The sequence below is a fragment of the Chiloscyllium plagiosum genome, unplaced genomic scaffold (genome assembly GCF_037043375.1).
Source record: "Chiloscyllium plagiosum isolate Xiang-an unplaced genomic scaffold, Cpla_swu_hap1 HiC_scaffold_10, whole genome shotgun sequence".
Lineage (NCBI taxonomy): Eukaryota > Metazoa > Chordata > Chondrichthyes > Orectolobiformes > Hemiscylliidae > Chiloscyllium > Chiloscyllium plagiosum.
In genome coordinates, this window is record NW_028270148.1 from 116,703,653 (window position 1) to 116,731,608 (window position 27,956).

At 45.6% G+C, this 27,956-nt stretch overlaps 1 protein-coding gene across 1 annotated transcript; it reads left to right on the plus strand.

The window, feature by feature from the left end:
* The first annotated feature begins 912 nt into the window (after window positions 1-912).
* LOC122553129 (ras-related protein ORAB-1) lies at window positions 913-27,924 on the plus strand. Its single transcript, XM_043696690.2, has 6 exons — window positions 913-1,138; window positions 8,927-8,999; window positions 17,951-18,046; window positions 19,795-19,890; window positions 24,641-24,772; window positions 27,172-27,924. Exons 1-6 carry the CDS (start codon window positions 1,116-1,118, stop codon window positions 27,367-27,369), a joined length of 618 nt encoding a protein of 205 aa, XP_043552625.1. The 5' UTR covers window positions 913-1,115; the 3' UTR covers window positions 27,370-27,924.
* Window positions 27,925-27,956: the final 32 nt, after the last annotated feature.

Below are 27,956 nucleotides of genomic sequence, written 5' to 3' on the forward strand. Positions count from 1 at the left end.
TCATAGAGATGTACAGCATGGAAACAGACCCTTCGGTCCAACCTGTCCATGCTGACCAGATATCCCAACCCAATCTAGTCCCACCTGCCAGCACCTTATGACTCTATAAACCCAGCAGGTCTGGCTGCATCTGTGGAGAGAACGACAGAGTTAACGTCCGAGTCTGGTACGACTTCTTCAGAACTGAAAGGTGTTTTTTAATCTTCTGTATTTGTTTCTAGCATCCACTGTCTGAAGCCTTTATTTGAGCTGCATCAAAACGATCGAGGGAACAAAATCTGTATGACCCTTACCCAGTCAGGGCCTCCAGGTGAATTCAGACCCAAAGCTACATGAGTGATTCTTAACTGCCCTGTGAAATAGCCCACGAAAGCCATTCTGTCTAAGTGGTGATTATGGTTTATGAAGGGGAATAAAATGTTGTGCCAGCCAGTGACACCCACATTCCAATGGATGAATTAATAAAAAAATGAAAGTATTGTTATGCAAAACAGTTCTAGAATGTTTTCTGTGCTGTACTTCTTCAGTTCCCAATAGCCCCATTCTCTCACACACAGAGAGACAGAATGCCATTGTGCACCCTCCCATTGCCCCCACTCTGTCTCCTTCCCTGCCCTTCCTGGCCAGCTCAGGCTGCCACGTGTTCACCGATGACGCAACCCGGTTGTCGGGTGTGGGAGGGAGGGGTGGAGAACCGCGGGCATGCGCGTGGGCGAGGCGGTGGGGGAGGCTATTGCGCACGCGCGGAGCCGCTCCGGGGGGTGAGCGCGACGCCTTGTGGGGATTGGAGTCCGTTGTCGGGCGGGTCCGAGCGGGCCGGCGCCCGCTGACGTCACGCGCCTACAGCTCCCAGCAGGCGGCGGGATCGGCGGCCGGGCTTGTTATTTCCTGGTCGGAGCTGTCCGCCATTTTGGGCAGTGAGTGAGGACCGATCCGGAGGGAGAAGAGGGCCGCTCCCCTCCGTCACCACAGCAAGGAGACACAGAGATACCGCCGGGGGAAGGCAAAGGCAAATCGGAACTTGGAGCCGACAGAAAGAGAATTAGAGACAGAGTAATAGCGAGAGAGAGAGAGAGAAATAAAGCAGTTGTAGCCGAGCGGGGTGCCACAGTGAGATGTCAACCATGAATCCCGAGTAGTAAGTGTCGCTTCTCTCTGTCGGTGGACGGCCACCGTCTCCCCGGGGCCTAGTGGCTGCAGTGCAGCGGAGCCGCCTTCCGCTACAGCTCCGCCAGGAGGGAGGGAGGGAGGGCCGACCGCCAGGAAGGAAGGGCGCCCCCCCCACCCCCATCCCCGCGGGCGGTGAGAGTCACCGGGGGGAGGGAGCGCCTCAACACCGGAGCGCGGCCTCAGGGAGACCCCTGTACACCCCCCCACCCGCAACCGGAGGATAGGGCGGGGGCAGGGTGACACTGAGCTGTCTCCGCCTCTTCCCTTCAGCTCCCCGCATAGATCCTCCCACTTACACCCATCTCCCCCGACCCCCCCCCCCTTCCGCATCTCCCCCGACCCCCCCCTTCCCCATCTCCCCCGACCCCGACCCCCCTCTTCCCCAACCCCCCCCTTCCCCATCTCCCCCGACCCCCATCTCCCCCGACCCCCCCCCTCCCCCATCTCCCCCATCTCCCCCGACCCCATCTCCCCCGACCCCATCACCCCCGACCCCATCACCCCCGACCCCATCACCCCCGACCCCATCTCCCCCGACCCCATCTCCCCCGACCCCATCTCCCCCGACCCCATCTCCCCCGACCCCATCTCCCCCGACCCCATCTCCCCCGACCCCATCTCCCCCGACCCCATCTCCCCCGACCCCATCTCCCCCGACCCCATCTCCCCCGACCCCATCTCCCCCGACCCCATCTCCCCCGACCCCATCTCCCCCGACCCCATCTCCCCCGACCCCATCTCCCCCGACCCCATCTCCCCCGACCCCATCTCCCCCGACCCCATCTCCCCCGACCCCCCCTCCCCCATCTCCCCCGACCCCGACCCCCCCTCCCCCATCGCCCCCGACCCCCCCTCCCCCATCGCCCCCGACCCCCCCTCCCCCCTCCCCCATCGCCCCCGATCCCCCATCGCCCCCGACCCCCCATCGCCCCCGACCCCCCCTCCCCCATCGCCCCCGACCCCCCCTCCCCCATCGCCCCCGACCCCCCCTCCCCCATCGCCCCCGACCCCCCCTCCCCCATCGCCCCCGACCCCCCCTCCCCCATCTCCCCCGACCCCCCCTCCCCCATCTCCCCCGACCCCCCCTCCCCCATCGCCCCCGACCCCCCCTCCCCCATCGCCCCCGACCCCCCCTCCCCCATCTCCCCCGACTCCCCCATCGCCCCGACCCCATCGCCCCGACCCCCCCCTCCCCCATCGCCCCCGACCCCCCCTCCCCCATCGCCCCCGACCCCCCCTCCCCCATCGCCCCCGACCCCCCCTCCCCCATCGCCCCCGACCCCCCCTCCCCCATCGCCCCCGACCCCCCCCCTCCCCCATCGCCCCCGACCCCCCCCCTCCCCCATCGCCCCCGACCCCCCCCTCCCCATCGCCCCCGACCCCCCCCTCCCCCGACCCCCCCCTCACCCATCGCCCCCGACCCCCCCCTCCCCCATCGCCCCCGACCCCCCCCTCCCCCATCGCCCCCGACCCCCCCCTCCCCCATCGCCCCCGACCCCCCCTCCCCCATCGCCCCCGACCCCCCCATCGCCCCCGACCCCCCCCCTCCCCCATCTCCCCCGACCCCCCCCTCCCCCATCGCCCCGACCCCCCCGACCCCGTCTCCCCCCCCCTCCCCCGTCTCCCCCCCCACCCCCCCCTCCCCCGTCTCCCCCCCCACCCCCCCCTCCCCCCCCCCTCCCCGTCTCCCCCCGACCCCCCCCACCTCCCCCCGACCCCCCCATCTCCCCCGACCCCCCCTTCCCCATCTCCCCCCCATCTCCCCCGACCCCCCCTTCCCCATCTCCCCCCCCACCCTCCACCGTTCCCCATCTCCTCCCACCCCACCGCCCTCTCACTGTATTCCCATTTTCCCTTCATTCCCTGCTTCTCTCCCCCACCACACACTGTCTTTCTTATCCATAAACCGTCCTCCACCCATACCCTCTCCACCATTACCCATTTTTTTTAGTCTAAGGGCTATTGGCTGAAGCTGTCCTATTTGAATTGTTATAGATCAGTCGTGGTCTATTTGAATGGCAATGCAAACTAACTGATGGCATCCTGTTACCCTCTCCCTTGTACCAGCATTGTGAATTGCCTTGTCCTGTTCCTGTCAGGCCACCTCATGCTATGCTGAATGGCCTCTTTTCCACCCACCCCCGTCCAATTCTGAAGTGGAGAATCTGCTGTTCCCACAGTCCTGTTAGCTGTTTTGTCCTGTTTCAATTCTTTTCAGGCCTGATTTTGCACGGTGTTTTTTTCCTCAATCCTGGACACTCCTAGATGTTGATCTTTACAGTTAATAGAATATCTTTTGGAAGAACTGTGCTGTTGGTAAAGGGTTTTTGGCATACTTTCCTGACCTATTCTAATGTGATCCGCCCAGGATGTCAGGTGTCTGTCACGTGGACCTTGTGAACTAATGAACACTCAGCATAAGCGCTCTGGAATGTCACTTCTCTTTGTGCAGCTGAAGAGTCATGTAATGCTTTATAATAGTTTAATAATTCAAAACTAGTGAACATACAAAATGTCAGTCAATTTGAATGTAATAACCTTGTTGGCCATAGGGTCACTATATACAAATTGCAAGCCAGTGACAAATGAGAGAGACTGGTTCATCCCAGGCTTTGTTTTTGATTGGCCTGAAATCGCAGTGCTTCATGTCTGGTCTTGCATATAATGACTCCTTCACAGAGGATGACAGATCAGCTCCTTGAAAGGAACCAGTTAGGAAACGATTTCTAAGTTGTTTAAGCACTTTTAAGCAGTCTACGTATAACTTGAGCTAAGGCCTTTCAGTTGGTATGCTTCAGTTCATTGTGAAAGAATGACAGCCTAAATGTTGAGGTTTGCAAATATCCTATATTTATGTAATAACATTTCAGTGTAAATTACACAAAACATAATGCTTCAGCTAACAACAATCAGTCAAGATGTATTTGGATTTGAGGCTGGTTTTATCTGTGGTTCTTGTAACAACTCAGCAACTATCAGTGCATGAAGTGAGCTGTTTAGTCTTGATGATATGTAAATTCTGTCGTGGGGGGCTTCAAGCTCTAACCTTGTGTAGTAATATTTTGATTGAAGTGCTGCCAGCTGAACAAAGCACACGTTTGTGCTATTAAACCTTTTGATGGTTTTGCTGCAACCTTTTTGCATCACTATGCCAATCTCCACTCTGGCTCAGTGCATCTGCTACAGAAACCCTTGTCCATTTTTGTTTCCAGACTCAATAATTTCTGTACTTTCCTGGCTGACCTCTTGATTTTCATGTTTCAATCCTGAACTATCTATTGACTGATCTGCAGCAATCCCACTCATCCATTACTATCTCATTATCTTTTCCAGATGCATAAATGCTTTGCTTAAAATTCTCATCCTTGTGTTCACAACCTTATCTATAACCAATCCTAACCCTCGGAACGCTTCATTCCTCCAACCTTGACCTTGAGTGTCCCCACCCCCACAAAGTCATGATATTTGCACTTGAGGCTTTGGAATTCTATTGCAAACCCACTTCTCTTTTTCCGTCTTTAACATAGTCCTCAAAATCTTCGTCTATGACCAAGCATTTAATCATCCATTCTCACATTCCTTCTTTCAGCTCAGTGTCAATATTGTCTGATTGCTCCCCTATATGTCACCTCAGAATATCTTGCTTCATGGCAGGTGGTATATACATGCTGCCAGGATCTGAATTTGAAATCGTTCCTTGTATTTGTGTATACTTATGATTACAAATTGTATATTGCTAATCTAACTGATGAAATAATGCAGTTATGATATAAATTAGTGCAATATTTATTGAAGTAATAACATTTAAATAACCAATGCTCCAATGAATATAGTGAAACACAAGGTGGGCATGTTCACATAACTGGCAGTGTTTTACTTTCATGTACTATCATTTTTATTTTAAAAAGTAAGCAGTTGAAGGATTTACATGTTGAAGCAATTACTTTCTAAAACTGATCCATTTTGAACAGTAACTGAAATATCTATTTCAAAATACTGTACTATATTTTGTAAATGAACAAACGTTTATATTGATCTGAAAATGAGTAATTGACAAAATTGCTATTTCACTTAAGAGGTTAGTACATACAGTTATGCCACTTGCAACTGTATCGCATTTGCACAAGACCTACTTGCCACACAACACTATATGACATCGTGGATTATATTTAAAAGCCTCAAAGTACACTCCCAAGTCACCTGAGAGAATCCAAACTGATTTGGCATATGTTGAGCTAATGCTTGAGCATTGGCTAATATTGTCATGTGGATCTGTGATGTAATATGAGACTCCTGCACAGTGGCTGGATATCTTTGACAGTATTGGCAAAGATTTATTTGTATTTGTTTACTGAATACAGCCTGTCTGAAGTTAGTCATTATTTTTTGTCCTGATGATCGGGGTAATTTGTTCCATGTTGGTATTATACACTATATTTCAGTTAGCTCATTTTAGAATATTTGGGGTATTTTGTATTCTGGAGTGGCTTGGCTGAGGGTTCAAATGAGGATTGCAAATGGTGTTGTGACTTAGTTTCAGGATTTGTAGATAAGGTTGGCAGTTATTGAATGTACATGTCTGTCATTTTAAACAATGTCAAATGTAAGCAAGTTATTGGCTTGACCACAAACCTGGGTTGATTTCAAGTCTAAGTAGATGACACAATTGAATCATAGGTTTTGCAGAGCTAGTGAAGTTGGTAAAGCAGTTGAGCAATGCAGAATTAAAAGTAGAATGTACAACCAAAATGAGTGTACACAGGGTTCAGTTATATCATTTATAAATCCTAGAATGTGAGCTTTGTTTTGTCTTTGTTTTTGGATATGATTTCTAGAGGATGAACTATGCAGAAAGTTGGTTTGAACAGCTATTTGTGATCTGTTGTGATCAGAAGACAGGGCCTTAGCAAATTTATATTTCACTCAAGTCTGTATTTTTTGAGGTGAATGAACAGTTGATATCAAGTCAATGTTTGCTGAAAGTCTAGTTTTGAGTTTTCCACCACTTTCTCCACCTTTTCCTTTCCTGCCAACTCAGTCTATGTATCAAATTGTTCTTTAAATTAGTATATTTCTGAACTGTGAAAGCAAAACTATAATAAATGCAGGGGTTATTACAAGTCTAATCTGGCTCTTTCTCTATGAAGCAAGGTCCAAATTTGCTCCAGTTAACTCCATCCACGTCATTGTGGGATATGATGCGAACCAAACAGCAAAAACAAGTGCTGGAAGCAGTCGACCCCGAAGTGTCTGGCAAAGAAAATTCTCTGAAGGGAAGGAGTTTGGGGTAGACACTCTGAGGAATTGAGAACAAAGGGGTCACTGTCTAAGTATAAGATGCCAGTCTTTTAACACTGAGATAAGGAACATCTCTTCCCTCAAAGTAAATGTTAGTAATTTGTTGCTCCAGGGAGATGCGATGCTCCATCAGAGTGCTTTTAAGGCTGGGATTGATAGATTTTTGGTGTCTGAGAGTCATGCGCTGTGGGGAGTAGGCAGGAAAATGGTGTTGAAACCCAGTATCGGCTGTGGTTGTGTTGAGTGGTGGAAACTTGAGGTCATGCGGATTGAGTGAATGTGTTCAACAAGGTGAAGGTGTAATCATCGTTGCCCTTTCCCAGCATAGAGGATTCTACATTGTGAACAGTAAATGGTTATTTCACCTGGAAATGAGTTGGGTCTGCCCTTGAGCAGTGGAAAGGGAGAGGGTGAAAGATCAGGTATAGCATTTTCTCTGTTGCATGGGAAGGATCTGTGGGATGGTGAAGGAATGCTCATGGTGTTTGAAGGATGGACAAGGGAGAATAGAAGGAAATTGAAATGGGGGTGGGAGCGTGTGGGGAGAAGGTGCGTTCAGTGCTGCCATTGTGCTGTAATGAGGGAAATTTGTAGCTTTTAGTCTGTTGGATTACAATGGCTGGTGGATAGAATAGGGGAAGTCTGGATGGAGGAGAAAGGGTCAGAAGTGTAGTACAGAGAAGGGAATTCTTGGTTGATGGAAATCATGTTGGAAGCACTAATTGGGAAAGTGGCATTTGCTGATCCTGAGATGGTGTTTATACATGTAGGTGACCAGGGCACTCCACCTGCATTTCCCAAATGTATTGTGACAACCTATTAGCCTCATGGCCTAGACCAAGTTTTACCTGGATCAGCAATGCCCAGCGATGTACTTCACTCTGCTCACCAAAGCGGAGTTTTGCCAAATGTGCGCTGCTCAAATGTAATAATGTATATATTCTAGACCAGAGTTGAAAAATGTGATGCTGGAAAAACACAGCAGGCCAGGCAGCATCCGAGGAGCAGGAGAATCGACGTTTTGGGCATAAGCCCTTCTTCAGGAAGGGGCATGGTTAGGGTAAATAGGCAAAGTCTTTTCTCTGGGGTGGGGGGAGTCCAGAACTCGAGGGCATAGGTTTAGGGTGAGGGGGGAAAGATATAAAACAGGCCTGGGGGCAACTCTTTCTCACAGAGGGTGGTACTTGTATGGAATGAAGTGGCAGAGGCTGGTAAAATTGCAACATGTAAGAGACATTTGGATGGGTATATGAATAGGAAGGGTTTGGAGGATATGGGCCGGGTGCTGGCAGGTGGGACTAGATTGGGTTGGGATATCTGGTCGGCATGGACGGGTTGGACCGAAGGGTCTGTTTCCATGCTGTACATCTCGATTACTCTACATATAGAAAGCAGGTCTGGTTCTCAGTTTTGAGTACATTACTAATTTAATGTTGGGTTTTCTTCCAGAAGTTGTCCTTGTTCAAAGGGCATGGAAGAAACCTGAGAGACACGTGTTAACGATGTAAACAAGAAAAAGGTCATAAAATTACCATGGGTCGGATACTAGGCAGGAAAAATTGATTATTTATGAATGGTTCCACCACAACCCTCCATTAGAATCATCTGTTTTCCACCAACCGCAGTCCATCTTGGAACTCAGGAATGTAGTTTTGATACAGAGTCCCAGACTTGGAGGGTGTTTGAGATAAAATGTGGGTTCAAATTTCTGCAATCTTTAAGCATGTTAATTAGTTGAAATATTTCATTGAATGAACAATTTCATCAGTAACACTCTGCTTACCAATGCTAGAGAGGTGTATGAGGGCATGATAAGGTGTAGCTCGTAGAAATTTTAACTTTTCAGTTAAGTACTGAGTTCATCTCTCCTGATATCACCTTTGGATCAATGTTCACTTAGTTTGACTTCAAGTGGAAGCCTCTTTCTCTCTCTACTTCACTTTCCTTCTTTAAAATGCTCCTTTAAAGCTCTGGACCTGACTTCTATGTCAGCATGTATTTTATAATGTTCATTACGGCTCATGTGAAGCATTTGGGCCTTCTATGATCTTGATGTATTGGATAAACAGTTGTGTATCTGTTGTTAGGATGATATTCTACATTGAAGGTATTGGTCCTCTTTACTTCCCCCATGTGCACAGTGACACTGGGAAGGATATCAAATCGAGTTGAGATGCTGTTGGGTGTGGCTATCTGACAAAGTATCCAGGGCACTCTTCAGTGAAGCTAAGTCATTGAATCCCATTATTGTAAGATGCTCAGGTGTGGCATGAATAATAATTGAGAAGTAAGGCAGCAAATGCATAATTGTATTTGGGTGAGAGAGTTCTATTTTTATGCAGGTACAATTATGAAAGATGACACTCTGCAAATGACTCTTTTAGCCATAATACATTGTTAAAGAATATCAAGTCCCTGGTGTAATCTTTGGCAAACTTTTCTCTTTTATCTATTTCAGTGACTATTTATTCAAGCTGCTGCTGATTGGAGACTCCGGTGTTGGAAAATCTTGTCTCCTTCTTAGATTTGCAGTAAGTATAGCATTCATTTTTTGGTAATTTGCTGTCAGTGTTTTATACCAGCTTTATGACTGGCCTTTTGTTGCATATACTGTTTACATCTAACGGTTCACTTCACAAAGGTACCCTGGTAATACATTTTAATACACATTTACCTCTCCCAGGTATGGGTTCATTCTAAATAGTTATCACGGTAACAGAGAAACAGTACAGGAAGTGACTGGTCCATGCCACACCCACAATTATACATTTGATATCGTAGAATATGTCATTCAGCCTGTTGAGTCTACACCAACCCTACCCAAGCATCTGACTCACCCTAACCCTGCATTTCCCATGGCCCGTCCACCCAATCTGCACATCTTTGGGCAGTAAGAACAAACCGCACAAACCTGGAGAGAAAGTCACTCCGGGGTGGAATCAAGCCTAGGTACCTGATGCTGTGAGGCAGGATTGGTAGTCACTTTGCTGCTAATAGAATAAAGTGAAAACCCACAAGCTCCCTTATTAGTCTTTCCAATTTGAGTTGTATCTGAAGTGAGTATTCTGAACTGTTAATGGTTTGAAGTTCTTGGGTTTCAAGATTGGTCATCTGCTAGAAGACAGTTGTCTCCTTTCTTGTACTGTTTATCTCCCTGAGATCAGTAAGCTTTGTACAGTAAAGGAGAGATTGCATCCAGAGTGAGACACAGCCAGAGTATATAGTTCAGAGAAATTGGAAGCACTGGGAATTTGGAGCAGAGGGGAAGAGGTGCTTTTTGTATGCTTTTTTTTTGCCTCATAGCTTATAAGGGTTTTTAACAGGATAAATAGAAGCTCAGGATCAGAGGCTCAGCACAAAAATTGTGACATCCCAGGAGAACTACGCTCACTCGTTGGTGATAGCTATTAATTTGACTGACTATTATTAGTTACTTTCAGATTGAACGTAAATAAGGGAAATATTTACAGGCTTACAACTAAATGACTAGTATGAAATCTTTAAAAGTCAAATTAAGTACTAATTAAATGAAATAGAGATGCTGGGCCAGGCACTGTATAAAAAGGTAGACTTGAGCTGAAGGAATCCTTAGGGAGCAGTGACCATAATATGAAAGAATTCACCCTTCAGTTGGAGCAGGAGAAGCTGGAATCAGATCTAACAATATTACAATTGAGTAAAGGTAACTACACAGATTTGAGGGAGGAGCTAGTCTGAGTTAATTGGAAGAGAAGCCTAGTTGGAAAATCATGAAGTGGCAATAGCAGGAGTTTATGGGATAATTTGAGAGGCACAGCAAAATTTCGTCCCAAGGAAGAAGAAACAGACAGGGAAGAATGAGAAAACCGTGGCTAATAAGGCAAGTCAGACTGCATAAAAACAAACCTGGAGAAAGGGTGGACTGCAGATGCTGGAGATCAGAGCTGAAAAATGTGGTGCTGGAAAAGCGCAGCGGGTCAGGCAGCATCCAAGGAACAGGAGAATCGATGTTGCGGGCATAAGAAGAAGGGCTTATGCCCAAAACGTCGATTCTCCTCCTTGGATGTTGCCTGACCTGCTGCGCTTTTCCAGCAACACATTTTTCAGCATGAAAACAAAACATATAATGTGAATATTTCTGGAAACCCTTTTAAAAGCCAGCAAATAGCTTTAAAATAGCAATAAGGGAGACACTGAAGTGTAAGAGAAAGCTAGCTATTACAGCGGTCTTTTTAGATATTGGTCTGCTGGCGAATAAGGCTGGATAGTAGTAATGGGGAGCAAAGAAATGGCAGAGTGCAAGACACCAGCAGTGTACTGGAATTTCGAGAGTCGGGGCAGAAATGAGAATAATTGCCATCACTAAGGAGAAGGTGCTAGGGAAGCTGAAAAGTCTGGAGGTGGATAAATCACCTGGATCAGATGGACTGCACCCCGTAATTCTGAAAGAGATAACTGAGAAGATTGATCTTTCAGCAATCACTGGAGTCAGGGAGAGTCCCAGAAAACTGGAAAATTGCTAATGTAACATCCCTGTTTAAGACACTAGGGATGACAGGAAACTATAAGCTGATTAGTCTGACGTCAGTTTTTGGTAAGATTTTAAAACCCACTTTAAAATGAGACTGCAGAGTACTTGGAAGTGCATGGTAAAATAGGGCTGAATCATAGAGATGTACAGCATGGAAACAGACCCTTCGGTCCAACTTGTCTATGCCAACCAGATATCCCAACCCAATCTAGTTCCACTTGCCAGCACCCAGCTCATTTTCCTCCAAACCCTTCCTATTCATAAACCCATCCAGATGCCTTTTAAATGTTGCAATTGTACCAGCTTCCACCATTCCTTCGGCCCCTCAATCCATAAACGTACCATCCTCTTTGTGAAAAAGCCGCCCCTATTTTTTATATCTTTCTCCCTTTACCCTAAACCTATGCCCTTTAGTTCTGGTCTGCTCCATCCCAAGGAAGAGACTTTGTTTATCTTATCCATGCCCCTCGTGATTTCATAAACCTCTATAGGTCACCCCTCAGCCCCCGACTCTCCAGGGAAAACAGGTGGCTTTGTCAAGGGAGGTCATGCCGAACAGATCTGTTAGAATTCTTTGAAAAGGTAATGAGCAAGTTAGATAAAGGAGAGCAAATTAATGTGATCTACTCGGAATTTCAGAAGGCCTTTGATATGGTGCAGCACAGGAGGTTGCTCAGTAAGAACTCATGGTGTTCGAGGCAAGGTACTCGCATGGACAGAGGATTGGCTGACTGGCAAAAGGCAGAGTGGGGCTAAAGGAGGCTTTTTCAAGATGGTGACTAGTGGAATATCATGGGCTAGTGTTGGGACCCACAGCTATTCTGGTTATATGTTAACAACTTGGATGAAGGAACTGAGGGCATTGCTGCTAATCTTGCAGTTGTCACAAAGATGGAGGGAGTGTTGTGGAAGCAGTGGAGTCTGCAAAAGGACTTCAATAAGCATGGAAAGTGGACAGACAAGTGATAGATGGAATACAATGTGGGAAAGTGAGAGTTTATGCACTCTGATAGGAAGAAAAGTATAGGCTATTTACTCAATGGGGAAAGGCTTTGGAAGTCTGAAGCACAAGTAACCTGAGAGTCCTGGTTCAGAACTATCTCTTAAAGTTAACATGCTGGTTCAGTTGGCAAGGCAAATGCCAAGTCAGCATTCGCTTCAAGAGGACTAGAATTCAGGAGTAGAAATGTACTGCTGAGGCTGCAGATGCTGTGGTCAGACCATGCTTGGAATATTGAGAGCCTTTTTGGACCCTGTATCTAAGGAAGGATGTGCTGTCATTGGAGGGGTTTCAGAGGAGATTTACAAGTATGATCCCAGGAATGAAGGGCTTGTCATATGAAAAGCATTTGAGGACTCTGGATCCGTATTTAATGGATGTAAAGGATTGAGGGGGAGATTAGATAGAAATGTACAGAATACTTGATTGAGTGGACATGAAGAGTATGCTTCCACTGGTAGCAGAGACTAGGGTGGTGAATCTGTGAAGCTCATTGATGCAGAGGGCTTTTATAGGCCTGGCCATTGAAAGAGAGAAGTTCTTGATTAGTAAGGGGTTCAAGGGTTATGGGGCGAAGGTAGGAGAATGGGGTTGAGAAACATTCCAGCCATGATCAAATGGCATAGTTGATCTGATGGGCTGAATGGCTTAATTCTGTGCCGATATTTTATGGCCTTGCTCGTTTCCTCCACCCCAAAAAAATCCTCAAAACTGAGAGGCAAACCGAGGCAGCCGAAGCTGGGCTCTTGTTATCCTGTGCTGATGTTTGTACCTGTTACATTTGGTTTTTAGATTAGATTACTTAGTGGTTTAGTAACATTGTGCAGTAAAATAACTAAGGTGATGAGAATCTGGTGTAATTGCAAAAGTAAAATGAATTGGTTTCTTACTAATGTGGCAGTCAATGGGGAGTATGGTTGAGGGCAGGGAACAAGCCTTCCTTCATTGAGGGTTTCAAAACTGACTGGGCAAACTGTTGCTGCTTGGAAAGGAAACCATTGCAAAGGTGTGGATTTCAAATCCTCTGCAAATATGGCAGGGGTCATGTATGAAGTATGTGATGTGGGACATGTTTGCTACTAGGTGTAACTCAAAGCCAAGATAGTTTGGTAGTGGTGAAACCTGGCTATCTTGATGCTCTTCACTGTAATTTCATCAATCTTCCAAAATGAAACACTCCTTTCATGCACTGTTCATGCTGGTGTCTAATTGTGAATGAATCTTGAGGGGCATGTTTATAGTTTACAAGTATACATTTGCGTTTCAGTTTTAATTGACTATCTGCAAAAGAGATTAAACATTTTGTCAACTATGAAAATGGAGACAGTGGATGGATGAATTTCAATGGAACCTCTTTGAAATGTATTGATCCCGATAGTCATGTCTCCCTTGCTTATGGAACCCTTCCTATGTGGTGGAAGGTAGCATAAATGATGGGTGTAGTGCTATAATTTAACTTGCCCTGATTACTGCCTTGATTACCTTGGTCATGTCGCTCTGCTTTGGGTTTTGGACTCTGACATTTGCTGTTCTCAGGATGTTTTTTTGTTTGGAGGGGAGGAGGGAAGGTGGAAGGGGTTTAGAAGTTGGGCATGGTGAACAAAGTAAAAGGCAGGACACAGCTGCTAGTTTTTTGCCCTGTTTGCTAGTTAGTGGATGAGAGGGGAATTATTTGGGCCACACTTACTGCAATGGCCACCCTCAATGATTTCTGAGCCATTTTTCTAGCTGTAAATGGGGAGTACAGAGGGGGCAGGTAACAAACCTTTCTTGATGGAGGTTTTCAAAACTGAGTGGGCTGTCTAGAGTTGAGAAAGAGAAACTGTTCCTACTCATAAAGGAAACATCATCTGCAAAAGAGGCAATGTGAATAGTTAGTGATTTATTGAACAAATCTGGATTGTTAAGTCTTTCACCTTTTAGAATGCAGGTTTCGGTTCATTAATATGTAAATCCAAGAACTACTTTTAAGTCACTTTTTCAAAATAACTTAAGACTTAACAATTCAGGTTTGTTCAGTATATCACTGTATGACGCTAAACGTTTGCTATAAATTGTGTATTACTGTCATATACTCCACAACCACCTGATGAAGGAGCGACGCTCTGAAACCTAGTGTTTCCAAATAAACCTTTTGGACTATAGCCTGGTGTTGTGTGATTTTTAACATTGTCCTATTTCTTGCGTATATTGCAGCTTGCCTTGGAGTCATGGTCTGAGCTCACTATTTTCCTACCTTCTCCCATGGACAAAAATTTGGGATATGATAGTAACTGTCCCACCTTTTTGTATCAAGCAGAATTAAATCTCTGAAATGTTTCTTTTGCCTTGTTATTCCTCCAAGGGTTGTAGCTGTATAACACTGCACACTGTTTACAGATGAATGATGAGGTTTCTAGTTTGTTTTGTTTGGATTGAAAACTTTCATTGTTGCCTGTTGTTTGCCTTAAGTTTCACAAACAGGGAATCTGTGTGTAAATTGAATATGTCGAAATCCAATTGGACTTCATGTCTGCTAACTTTATTCTTTCACTCCTTTGTGCTATCTCAGCACAGTTTCCAAAATATTTAATTTACTTCTCATAACAGAAAACTTTGCAACTAATTTTGAGTTGCATTAATTCTTGTGGCTGGTAAAAGTTGGGCCAAATAAGATTTATTCTTTTCTGTCTGCTTGGGATAGTTTGTAAAGGAGGGCGAGCATGTTGATAATGCACTGTGACACCCTACATTGGAAACTCACAGATAAAGGTAGTAAATTACAGGTTTGTAATTTCTTAACTGTGTTCCAGGGCAAAGTATCCAATGCAATGCTTCCCAAGTGTTCCCTGACTATGAACCCTTTGAGGCTTGTAAACATTTGCAAGCCCTCAGTGGGGTGTTGAGAGCAGAGCTATGTCAGAAGGGAGACCTGGCTGTTACAACTTGGTCAGAGTTCCATCGTGCCCATTGCTGTCTCAGAGCTTTGTACCTCTGAAATTTCGGCTCATGTCCTCACTTGGGATCCTGACCTCGCTGAAAATTTGAAAGTGTTAAGCATGTGACTTTTGGTTCATGGTGATTTATCTAATTGTTTTCAGAAATGTTCGTATTTGCAACTTAGCTTTTTAAGGGTGGAATGGTTAGGAAGTGGGCAAAATAGGAGGAAATGTAAACTGTTCCCCTTCTTTCCCCACCAATTAAAATCTTTGCCAATTGGTGATCTTGCATAAAAACTGTAATCTGAGCAGAAAAACTAAATTGGTGGCTAAACTGGAAACATTCCTGTTTGTTCAGATTGTGCTCCACTTGTGTGCCTTAAACAGCAAGGCAACTGATACACATGGAGTTTGGGATGGGGAAAGTTGAGGAATTTCTATGGTAACTCAGGACTAGGATGTAAGTTGACATGTTATGCATGGATGGACATTAATTACAGAATGTAGTGTCCTGAATCCAATTAAAATGCCTCAATTGGAAATATGAAAACCGTTGTGTTCAACAGTATTAAAAAGGAACAAAATGTCCTACAAGTCCTAACATACAAACCAGCCAATGCAGAAAGGTAGAGAGACATGATTTTTTTTTTACAGTCCTTAGTCTGATCCATGATGTTCTTGTAGAGTTACAATGGAAGAGTGCTCCTGCTGACCTTTCACACCACTCTACTCGCCTTGTTGAGAGCTAAATTAACCAAGCTGTCGCAAGATGAAGAAGCAAATGTGCCACACCCAGCATTTGCATTTTGTGATGTTTATGTCCCTCCTTCCAACTGGGTTGGCTGAGGGCAGGCTGAAACTGCGTTTGTCAGTTTGAAATTGAATCAGCCTTCTTCTAAAACATTGTGCATTGTTCCTGTTGCAGCTGGGAGCACTGTTTCAGGAAACTCTTTTGCTGTAAAAATGCTGTCCTGAATTGTCTCACTCCTAGTACTATGAAAGCAATTGATAGTACTTTTAAGAAACTGCTTCCAGTCTTTACTCACCACCCAAGACGAGGGTGTTAATGCAGGGCTATTTTCATAAGTTTGAGCAGTCAAAACCGAAGTTGTCCTGTTGCATACAGCTGTTTCAAAAAGCAGCAGCTTGCAAGTTAATATCTGTAGCTATTTTTCCTTAACATGATCCTTGATCAACACAATGTTCCTCATGCTCAGAATGCATGGCTGGTTGTAAGCTTGTTAAACTTTGGGGCTGGTGCTAACTACTCAGAAAACTGAAAACTACCGGGAGCAATATAACAGCAAAAGTGCTTCTGTTCATTTTCTGGCATAATTTTATAGGTGCTTCCACTAAGTGGTAGTCAGAAACTCATTGTTGCATGTGTCTTTTCACCATAAGTAAAAGATGCTTTGATTGCTTTCTTTGGCATGTGTTGTACTGATTATTATAATCTGGGAGGGACCTTCAGTCCCACGCACTAACTGATTACATTTCTGCTCATGAGGATCTATTTAGTTCGTGAATGCAAACTGCAGACAGTAGTATTATCAGAATTGAAAACAAATAATCATAGAGATGTACAGCATGGAAACAAACCCCTCGGTCCAACCCGTCCATGCCGACCAGATGTCCCAACCCAATCGAGTCCCACCTGCCAGCACCCGGCCCTTATCCCTCCAAACTCTTCCTATTCATCCAACTTCCTCTAAAATGTTGCAGTTGTACCAGCCTCCACCACTTCCTCTGGCAGCTCATTCCATACACGTACCACCCTCTGTGAAAACATTGCCCTGCAGGTCTCTATGCCCTCTAGTTCTGGACTCCCTGACCTCAGGGAAAAGACTTTGCCTATTTACCCTATCCATGCCCCTCATAATTTTGTAAACCTCTGTAAGGTCACCCCTCAGCCTCTGACGCTCCAGGGAAAACAGCCCCAGCCTGTTCAGCCTCTCCCTGTAGCTCAAATCCTCCAACCCTGGCAACATCCTTGTAAATCTTTTCTGAACTCTTTCAAGTTTCACAACATCTTTCTGATAGGAAGACCAGAATTCCACACAATAGTCCAACAGTGGCCTAACCAATGTCCCGTACAGCCGCAACATGACTTCCCAACTCCTGCACTCAATACTCTGACCAATAAAGGAGAGCATACCAAACGCCGCCTTCACTATCCTATCTACCTGCAACTCCACTTTCAAGGAGCTATGAACCTGCACTCCAAGGTCTCTTTGTTCAGCAACACCCTCCAGGACCTTACCATTAAGTGTATAAGTCCTGCTAAGATTTGCTTTCCCAAAATGCAGCACCTTGCATTTATCTGAATTAAACTCCATCTGCCACTTCTGGTCCATCTGGTCCAGATCCTGTTGTAATCTGAGGTCACCCTCTTTGCTGTCCACTACACCTCCAATTTTGGTGTCATCTGCAAACTTACTAACTGTACCTCTTATGCTCGCATCCAAATCATTTATGTAAATGGCAAAAAAAGTAATGGACCCAGCACCAATCCTTGTGGCACTCCACTGGTCACAGGCCTCCAGTCTGAAAAACAACCCTCCACCACCACCTTCTGTCTTCTACCTTTGAGCCAGTTCTGTATCCAAATAGCTAGTTCTCCCTGTATTCCGTGAGATCTAACCTTGCTAACCAGTGTCCCATGGGGAACCTTGTGAAACGCCTTACTGAAGTCCATATAGATCACATCTACCGCTCTGTCCTCATCAATCGTCTTTGTTACTTCCTCAAAAAATATGGCAGTCTATTCCTTTTGAAGGTAAACAGCATTTTTAAAACAGCTGTAACCATTATTAACACTGAGTGCACTTTTAGGTCCTATCTTTGCAGAGAGGTACTTCATAATTTCTTAACATGTTTCCAAAATGCAACCCAGTTCTGGGTTTGAATAGATATTACAGTCCAGATGGGTGAAGCCACGAAACCATAACACTGAGAACAATTCAGATTGATTGTTAATCGACAGCAAGGTGGTGGTTTCATTCTGGTCACACTGTACTTCACAATATCAAGCTTGAATATTCTGTTAATTTCCAGGATGATACGTACACAGAAAGTTATATCAGTACAATCGGTGTGGACTTCAAAATCAGAACTATAGAGTTAGACGGCAAGACTATCAAACTTCAAATTGTAAGTATCTCTAAATGCTGCAGAATTTAAATAATGAAATTGCTAGAATCCAGGTAAAATATTTCTAATGTGCTATTTCATGATTTTTAAATGAAAACACAAAACAAATTTGGAAAACTGACTCATGTTTTAGTGTTACAGGAGGTGATAGCATAGTAGTATTGAGACTAAAATAGCAATCCAGATCCCCTGGCTAATGTTTTGGGGACATCCATTCAAATCCTATCATTTCCTATCAATTCCTGCAGTACTGGTATCTGCTGAACAATGTGGGAAGTTTCCCAAGCAAGTCCCACACAAAGCAGAACAAATCAAATCCAGTAAATTACCACCCCATCAGTCTACACCGCATCAGTAAAGTGATGGAATGTGGCATCAGTAGTGCTGTCGAATAGCACCTGCTCAGCAATAACCTGCTCAGTGACACCCAGTTTGAGTTCCGCCAGGACCCCTCAACTCCTGACCTCATTACAGCCTTGGTTCAAACATGGACTAAAGAGTTGAACTCCAGAGGTGAGAGTGATAGCCCTTGATATCAAGACCACTTTTGATGGAACCCCAGCAAATCTGGTGGGGATGGGGATCTGAGTGGTAGGGAGTCATATTCTGCACTGGTTGTAATTGTACCTGGCACATAGGAAAATGGTTGTGGTTGTTGGAGGTCAATTATCTCAGCTCCGAGACACCTCTGCATGCATCCCTCAGGATAGTGTCCCAGACCCAGTCATCATCAGCTGCTTCATCAATGGCCTCCCCTCCATCAGGTCAGAAGTGGAAATATCTGCTGATAATTGCACCATGCTCAGCATCATCACACTCCTAAGATGCTGAAACAGTCCATGTCCAAATGCTGCAAAGCCTGAATAAAATCCAGGCTTGGACTGGCAAGTGGGGGAGTAGTATTTGTGCCACAGATGCCTGCCAGTGATTAGCTTCCATAAGGAACATCTATGTACTGCCCCTTGACAATCAATGGCATCACCATCACTGATCTCCCTGACTCTCAACATTCCGGGGGTTACCAGTGACCAGACTGGACCCAGCCGTGTAAATGCAGGGGATGCAGGAGCATGTCATAGGCTAGAAATACTGCAGCTAGTAACTCTCACCTGACTCCCCAAAGCCTGTCAACCATCGTCAAATCAGCAGTGTGATGGAATACTCCCCACTTGCCTGGTGGATACTGCTCTCCCACAGCACCCATCCAGGATAAAACAGCCTACTCGATTGGCACAACATCCGCAAACATCCACTCCCTCCACCACCAATGCTCAGAAGCAGCAACAGTGTGTATTATCTATAAGATGCACTGCAGAAATTCACCAAAGATTCTCAGACAGCACCTTCCAACTCACAACCACTTCCATTGAGAAGGACAGGGGCAGCAGATACATAGGACCACCACCATCTTCAAGCTACTTGCCAAACTGACTTGGAAACATATGGCTATCCTTTCAGTGTTCCTGGGTTGAAATTCTGGGAATTCCCTCTCTAAAGGTACATGGACTGTGGCGGTTCATGAAGGCACCTTGCCACCACCACCTCAAGGGCATCTGGGGATGGGCAATAAAAGCTTGCCTGGTCTGTGAGACCCACATCCCACAAGTGAGTTTCTTTTTAAACACAACGTGCACGGGCAATAATAGCTGGCATCCACTTCAGAATAATTATTGTTTAAGATTCTGACCTATTAGCTGCGATGATTTCAACTCTGACTGAAAAGGAATTTCTGTTTCTCTTGCTTCCAGTGGGACACAGCTGGTCAGGAAAGGTTTCGAACAATCACGTCCAGTTATTACAGAGGAGCACATGGCATCATAGTCGTATATGATGTTACAGACCAGGTACGGTAAAACTACACAGTGAAAGCATGTTGGTCAGATGTAGTTATATCATTAAAACTCAATCTGCTCATGAAAATGAGCTCTTGACGTCAAGCATGGTTACCTCCTTACAACAGGACCTTGATCTGATGAGCCAGTGAGCTGACGAGTGGCAGGTGGAGTTTAATTTAGATAAATGTGAGGTGCTGCATTTTGGAAAGGCAAATTTTAGCAGGACTTAATGGTGAGGTCCTAGGGAGTGTTGCTGAACAAAGAGACCTTGGAGTGCAGGTTCATAGCTCCTCGAAAGTAGAGTTGCATGTAGATAGGATAGTGAAGAAGGCGTTTGGTATGCTTTCCGTTATTGGTCAGAGCATTGAGTACAGGGGTTCGGAGGTTATATTGCAGCTATATTGGATATTGGTACGGCCATTTTAGAATATTGCATGAATTCTGGTCTTCCTGCTATAGGAAGGATGTTCTGAAACTTGAAAGGGTTCCGAAAAGATATACAAGGATGTTGCCAGGGTTGGAGAGTTTGTGCTATCGGGGAAGGCTGAGGCTATTTTCCCTAGAGCTTCAGAGGCTGAGGAGTGACCTTATTGAAGTTTATAAAATCATGAGAGGCATGACTAAGATAAATAGACAAGTCTTTTCTCCAGAATGGAGAGACCAGAACTAGAGGGCATCAGTTTAGGGTGAGAGGGGGAAGATATAAAAAGGATCTAAGGGGCAACTTTTTCACAGTGTGTATGGAATGAGTTGCCAGAGGAAGTCGTGGAGGCTGGTACAATTACAACACTTAAAAAGGCATCGTATATGAATAGGGAGGGTTTAGTGTTATGGACCAAATGCTAGAGAAATGACACTAGATTAATTTAAGCTATCTGGTCAGCATGGATGAGTTGGACTGAAGGGTCTGTTCCTGTGCTGTACAGCTCTTATGCAAAAGGTTGTCTAGGTAGATAGAGACAGAGGATTGTATCTGTTGTCTTCAGTCCCACCACTCCCCTGCTTCATTTTAATTGTCTGATTTAAGCTTCTTTGCATTCTTTATAAAGTACCAGTCAGTCTATTTTAGTACCTTTGGGCATAGGTTTTCTTTTCCTGGGTGAGTTAAAGAGCTGAATATTGTACAACATAGACTGGGGATCTTGCAATTACAATCAAAACAAAAATATGTGCATATTAAGTGAATGAAATTGACCCATGAAATGCGCTAATATAAGTGTTGAATATAATTAACTTTTGGTCATTTCAATCATACAAATGTAGAACTGATAAACACACTGGAAAACGTGAAAGCATATTAGGCAGATACAGTTACATCATTAAAACCAAAACTGTTCATGAAAATGATGTCGGCCAGTGGTTAAATGTTGTAACACTCCCTGTTGACTTCAGTGGATAAATAGACAAGGTGGACAAATGTGGATGATCATATCTTGATTCTAATCTGTGTATAGTGAACAGGTCTCACTCAACACCAGTGGAGTCATTGCAGTTCGTCTGAATCTTTCTGGAGCAAGAGATTTCAATGGATAAAACTTCTTCCTGTTTGATTTCTACACCTTGGCCTGATCACTGATGCATGTACCACTTGAACCAAAATGTAAATTTAAATCCCACTTCAGGTTTTGAGAATAACATCTCAATTGACATTCAAGGACACAGTTGATGCACTAAACTAAGTCTGTCTGGTTTGCTGAATGAAACAGGTCCTTCAAAAAACTGGGAGAAAGTGAGGACTGCAGATGCTGGAGTACCAGAGTTAGAAAAATGTGGTGCTAGAGAAACAAAGGCCAGGCAGCATCCGAGGAGCAGGAGAATCGACGTTTTGGGCATAATCCCTTCATCAGGAATGAGGCTGGTGTGCCTAGGGGGGAGGGGGGGGAGATGCTAGGAATATGGTGGAAGAGGGTGAGGGTGATAGGCCGGAGAGGGGGTGGGGGTGGAGATGTCGGGAAGAAGATTGCAGGTCAAAGAGGGCGGATCTGAATCCGGGGTTTGGGACTGAGATAAGGTGGGGGGAGGTGAAATGAGAAAACTGGAGAAATCTACATTCATCCCTTGTGGTTGGAGGGTTCCTAGGCGGAAGATGAGGCGCTCTTCCTCCAGGCGTCGTATGCTCAGGTTCCGGCGATGGAGGAGGCCAAGGACCTCCATGTCCTTGGCGGAGTGGGAGGGGGAGTTAAAGTGTTCAGCCACATGGCGTTTGGGTTGGTTGGTGCGGGTGTCCCAGAGGTGTTCCCTGAAACGTTCCGCAAGTAGGTGGCCTGTCTCCCCAATGTAGAGGAGACCACATCGGGTGCAGCGGATACAGTAAATGATGTGTGTGAAGGTGCAGGTGAATTTGCAATGGATCCATTGGAGCCTTGGAGGGAGGTGAGGGGGGAGGTGTGGGCGCAAGTTTTGTGGATTTTGGGCAGGAGGTAGAAACGGGCGGTGGAGGTTGTGGGACTATGAGGTTAGAGGCTGTGGATGGATAACCTCATCACCTCAGGAGATCTCCCATCCACTGCCTCCAACTTCATCGTCCCACAACCCCGCACCGCCCGTTTCTACCTCCTGCCCAAAATCCACAAACCCAACTGCCCCGGCCAACCCATTGTCTCAGCCTGCTCCTGCCCCACCGAGCTCATCTCTGCATACCTCGAGACTGTCCTGTCCCCCTTAGTCCAAGATGTCCCCACCTACGTTCGGAACACCACCCATGTCCTCCACCTCCTCCATGATTTTCGTTTCCCTGGCCCCCAACGCCTTATCTTCACCATGGACATCCAGTCCCTATACACCTCCATCCCCCATCACGAAGGCCTCCAAGCCCTCCGCCTCTTCCTCTCCCGCCGACCCAACCAGTACCCTTCCACTGACACCCTCCTTCAACTGACTGAACTGGTCCTCACTTTTAACAACTTCTTCCAATCCTCCCACTTCCTCCAAACCAAAGGAGTAGTCATGGGCCCCAGCTATGCCTGCCTCTTTGTCGGATATGTGGAACAGTCCGTCTTCCGCAGCTACACTGGCACCACCCCCCACCTTTTCCTCCGCTACATTGATGATTGTATTGGCGCTACCTCGTGCTCCCACGAGGAGGTTGAACAGTTCATCCACTTTACTAACACCTTCCACCCCGACCTCAAATTTACCTGGACCGTCTCAGACTCCTCCCTCCCCTTCCTAGACCTCTCCATTTCTATCTTGGGCGACCGACTCAACACAGACATTTACTACAAGCTGACCAACTCCCACAGCTACCTAGACTACACCTCCTCCCACCCTGTAAAAACACCATCCCATATTCCCAATTCCTTTGCCTCCGAGCATCTGCTCCCAGGAGGACCAATTCCACTACCGAAAACCCAAATGGCCTCCTTCTTCAAAGACCGCAATTTCCCCTCAGACGTGGTTGACGATGCTCTCCACCGCATCTCCTCCACTTCCTGCTCCTCCGCCCTTGAACCCCACCCCTCCAATCGCCACCAGGACAGAACCCCACTGGTCCTCACCTTCCACTCCACTACCCTCCAGATACATCGCATCATCCTCCGTCATTTCTGCCACCTTCAAAATGACCCCACCACCAGGGATATATTTCCCTCCCCACCCCAATCAGCATTCCGGAGAGACCAATCCCTTCGCGACTCCCTCGTCAGGTCCACACCCTCCACCGACCCAACCTCCACTCCCAGCACCTTCCCCTGCAACCGCAAGAAGTGCAAAACTTGCGCCCACACCTCCCCCCTCACCTCCCTCCAAGGCCCAATGGATCCTTCCATATCCGTCGCAAATTCACCTGCACCTCCACACACATCATTTACTGTATCCGCTGCACCCGATGTGGTCTCCGCTACATTGGGGAGACAGGCCGCCTACTTGCGGAACGTTTCAGGGAATACCTCTGGGACACCCGCACCAACCAACCCAACTGCCTCGTGGCTGAACACTTTAACTCCCCTTCCCACTCTGCCGAGGACATGCAGGTGCTTGGCCTCCTCCATCGCCAGACCCTGACCCCACGACACCCCGGAGGAAGAGTGCCTCATCTTCCGCCTAGGAACCCTCCAACCACAAGGGATGAATGTAGATTTCTCTAGCTTTCTCATTTCCCCTCCCCCACCTTATCTCAGTCCCAACCCCCGGACTCAGCACCGCACTCTTGACCTGCAATCTTCTTCCCGACCTCTCCGCCCCCACCTCTCCGGCCTATCACCCTCACCCTCACCACCTTCCACCTATCGTATTCCCAGCGCCCCCCCCCCCCCACCCTTTATCTCAGCCCGCTTGGCACACCAGTCTCATTCCTGAAGAAGGGCTTATGCCCGAAACATCGATTCTCCTGCTCCTCAGATGCTGCCTGGCCTGCTGTGTTTTTTCAGCATCACATTTTTCAACCCTTCAAAAAACTGCTCTGCTAACCAAACATTCCCCTCTTCTAAAACAACACATTAGCTGAACAGTCATATCTTAAAGTAGATGTGGTTTGGTTTTGGGTAATTCTTTGCACCAGATGTGTCTCTTTGTGAAAAGAGACAACTCCATTAGATCTTTTACCTTTTGATCTGAGCATTTTTGGTCTTTTTGGCTTTTCTTTAAATGAGATTTGGGTTGCGAATCAAAAAGTGCGACCAGTGGAAGTAAACCTCCATCGACATTCTCTTTCAGGATGGAATCTCTGGTCAGGGTTTGTGAACCTGCTCCTGAATGTACCTTTGGGACGATGAGGAAGAGACGGCTACCTTTTCAAACTATTTTTGTTTCTTTCCTCCAGGAGTCCTTCAACAATGTAAAGCAGTGGCTTCAGGAGATAGATCGTTATGCCAGTGAAAATGTTAACAAGTTATTGGTAGGGAACAAATGTGACCTGACAACAAAGAAAGTAGTGGACTATACAACAGCAAAGGTATGTTGTGAAAAGTCAGTCTGATGTTCTTGAACTTAAGGCCAGCATTTCATTGCATTTTCCTGAAAAGTTAGTAGTGAGGGAAGTATTTGAATTCATTTCTGCAAATATATTGGCAGTACTAGACAATAGCAAGAAACAGGCTAACCTTTAAATACTTAAACTTTTTTTAAAGAGTCAAGTTTAGTTTTTATCTCTTAAAATTATTGCACTGATAATGGTTTCCACTGTTACATTTGAATAGAGATCTTAAGAGGTGCAGTTAGTAAGTTTGCAGAAGACACCAAAATTGTGTAGTGGACAGCGAAGAGGGTTACCTCAGAGTACAACAGGATCTGGACCAGATGGGCCAATGAGCTGAGAAATAGCAGATGGAGTTTAATTCATAAATGCGAGGTGCTGCATTTTGGGAAAGCAAATCTTAGCAGGACTTATACACTTAATGGTAAGGTCTTAGGGAGTGTTGCTGAACAAAGAGACCTTGGGGTGCAGGTTCATAGCTCCTTGAAAGTGGAGTCGCAGGTAGATAGGATAGTGAAGAAGGCGTTTGGTATGCTTTCCTTTATTGGTCAGAGTATTGAGTACAGGAGTTGGGAGGTCATGTTGCGGCTGTACAGGACATTGGTTAGGCCACTGTTGGCATATTGCGTGCAATTCTGGTCTCCTTCCTATCGGAAAGATGTTGTGAAACTTGAAAGGGTTCAGAAAAGATTTACAAGGATGTTGCCAGGGTTGGAGGATTTGAGCTATAGGGAGAGGCTGAACAGGCTGGGGCTGTTTTCCCTGGAGCGTTGGAGACTGAGGGGTGACCTTGTAGAGGTTTATAAAATCATGAGTATAGATGGGGTAAATAGACAAAGTCTTTTCCCCTGGGGAAGGGGAGTCCAGAACTAGAGGGCATAGGCTTAGGGTGAGAGGGGAAAGATATAAGAGACCTAAGGGGCAACTTTTTCACGCAGAGGGTGGTACGTGTATGGAATGAGATGCCAGAGGAAGTGGTGGAGGCTGGTACAATTACAACATTTAAGAGGCATTTGGATGGGTATGTGAATAGGAAGGGTTTGGAGGGATATGGGCCGGGTGCTGGCAGGTGGGACTAGATTGGGTTGGGATATCTGGTTGGCATGGACAGGTTGGACCGAAGGGTCTGTTTCCGTGCTGTACATCTCTATGACTCTATGACTTGAAGTGTAAGTCTTGCATAAAATTCAAGTGGGAGCCAGTTCAATTTTAGATTTTTAAAATTGACCTACTTGAGGTGTATATTAGATGATATTTTTGGAGTCGAGATAAACCATGGTGATCCATTCCTGGCTTTCATCCTGTTATATGCCAGCTGTATGGTCATGATGCCAGATTTCCAGCAAGTCATTACTCATTGCGTTTGTCTGCTACCTGTGGGCTATCTGCCCACCAGTATTAGCTATAATGTATGATGTAGGCTTCTTTAAGCACTGAGGCTTAATTATGATCTTTTAAGATGCTGCTTAATTTGAACTTTCCTGCACAATTATTTTCTTTGAGATCTGTGCTGGTATCTATATGAAGTAGAAGCAGTGTAATTGTTGAGCATTTCTGCAGTTCAAATATTTGATTATCAGCAGTGGTGTTCATGCACAAATTTCATTTGTGTAGTTTTTAAACATTGGTCTCTGAGTGGCCCAGACTTTAATCCTATAAACTTGACCTCTGCTAACCAAATCCTATTCCCCCATCACTCCTGTGTTTTCTGCAGTGCAATGTTTCCCCGGTGCCTGTCACTGTCTCAATTTCAAAATCCTCTTCCTGCTTTACAAAAGCCCCCAGATCTATCTGCAGTCCAGTTCTGGCCTACATATTTCTGATTACAACAGTTTGCATTATTTTGGTCATGTGTTCATTTGCTTTCACTGAGGACCTCAGCATCTCTCTCATTTTAAAAGCTCCTTAAAGTCTGTCTCTTTCTGTTGTCATTTCCTTTTGTGGCTTTGTGTCAAATTATATTTTTCAGTTGAATTAATGATGCAGTTAATCTGTGTCCTGTCACCATCTCCCCTGGGTCACTTTGATGGCTTTCGATTAAACACATCAGCTTTTGTCCATGTGTTGCTGTAATCCAATAGAAGGGGCCATTGTCTAGCTTGGATCCTAGCAATTCTGGCTAGTTTCAATATGAAATAATATTTCATAGTTATGCACACTTGGAGCTCTTGGTATTGCTAATCCGAATATCTGTTTTATTGTAATTGTGCATGTTTCATCTTGAACAATGTGCATTATCACAATTCTGTTCAGAAAGAAACTTTGTGGGTTTAGTATTTTATCTGTGGTGCCATCGTAAGGTGCAGGAGAGTTGCTGCATTGCTATATAAACAACAGTTGTTCTTTCTGAGTAATGATTTCCTCTTATTGGTCAACAGGAATTTGCAGACTCCCTTGGGATTCCATTTTTGGAAACCAGTGCAAAGAATGCAACAAATGTAGAACAAGCCTTCATGACAATGGCTGCTGAGATTAAAAAGCGAATGGGTCCTGGAGCTACATCTGGTGGTTCTGAAAAGTCCAATGTAAACATCCAGAGCACACCAGTGAAGCCGTCCAGTGGGGGTTGCTGCTAAGAGCTTTCACATTCTCCTAATAAATTTAATAGGCCCAAAAGTAAGAAACGTTGCCTGAATTATACTGTATGTAGCTACACTACTACAGACTTGCCCCTTTCCCTTCCAGACACACAATTGGGGACTGAAAAGCCACTATTGGCTGAGATTTCCAACTTGAGACTAACTTCATTTTCAGAATGGTTTTAAACTTTAAAGTGTTGCCAGTCATTAATAATGTGCATAAATCTCATAACCTGTTATCAGATTTTCCTGCGGTCGGTTTATTATAGAAATTGATTTTGTTTATAATGGCATGTTTTAAATGTCAACATTGGATCTGCTCTGAAGATGAAGTTTAGCCATTTCACATCACGCAGCATAAGTGTTTGTCATGTTCATTGACATCAATAAAGTTTAGTGAAATGTTATGTGTCAGATCTGATTTTGCAAGTACTTTCTGTGGAGATACGAGAGAATTACACTGCAGTACCTTCATATTCTCTGCATATAACTTGTGTCTGCAGGATATTGTAACTTGTTGCACATATGTAACATTAAACAACTGAAGAAGTGTTTAATGAATGTTGTACTTTCTAGAATTACTT

Bases quoted from the DNA above. Each gene is read 5' to 3' on its own strand.
- LOC122553129 (XM_043696690.2), top strand. From the start codon at position 1,116: ATGTCAACCATGAATCCCGAGTA. The intron at 18,047-19,794 runs GTAAGTATCTCT...TCTTGCTTCCAG, and splicing joins AGACTATCAAACTTCAAATT to TGGGACACAGCTGGTCAGGA. The intron at 19,891-24,640 runs GTACGGTAAAAC...TCTTTCCTCCAG, and splicing joins TATATGATGTTACAGACCAG to GAGTCCTTCAACAATGTAAA.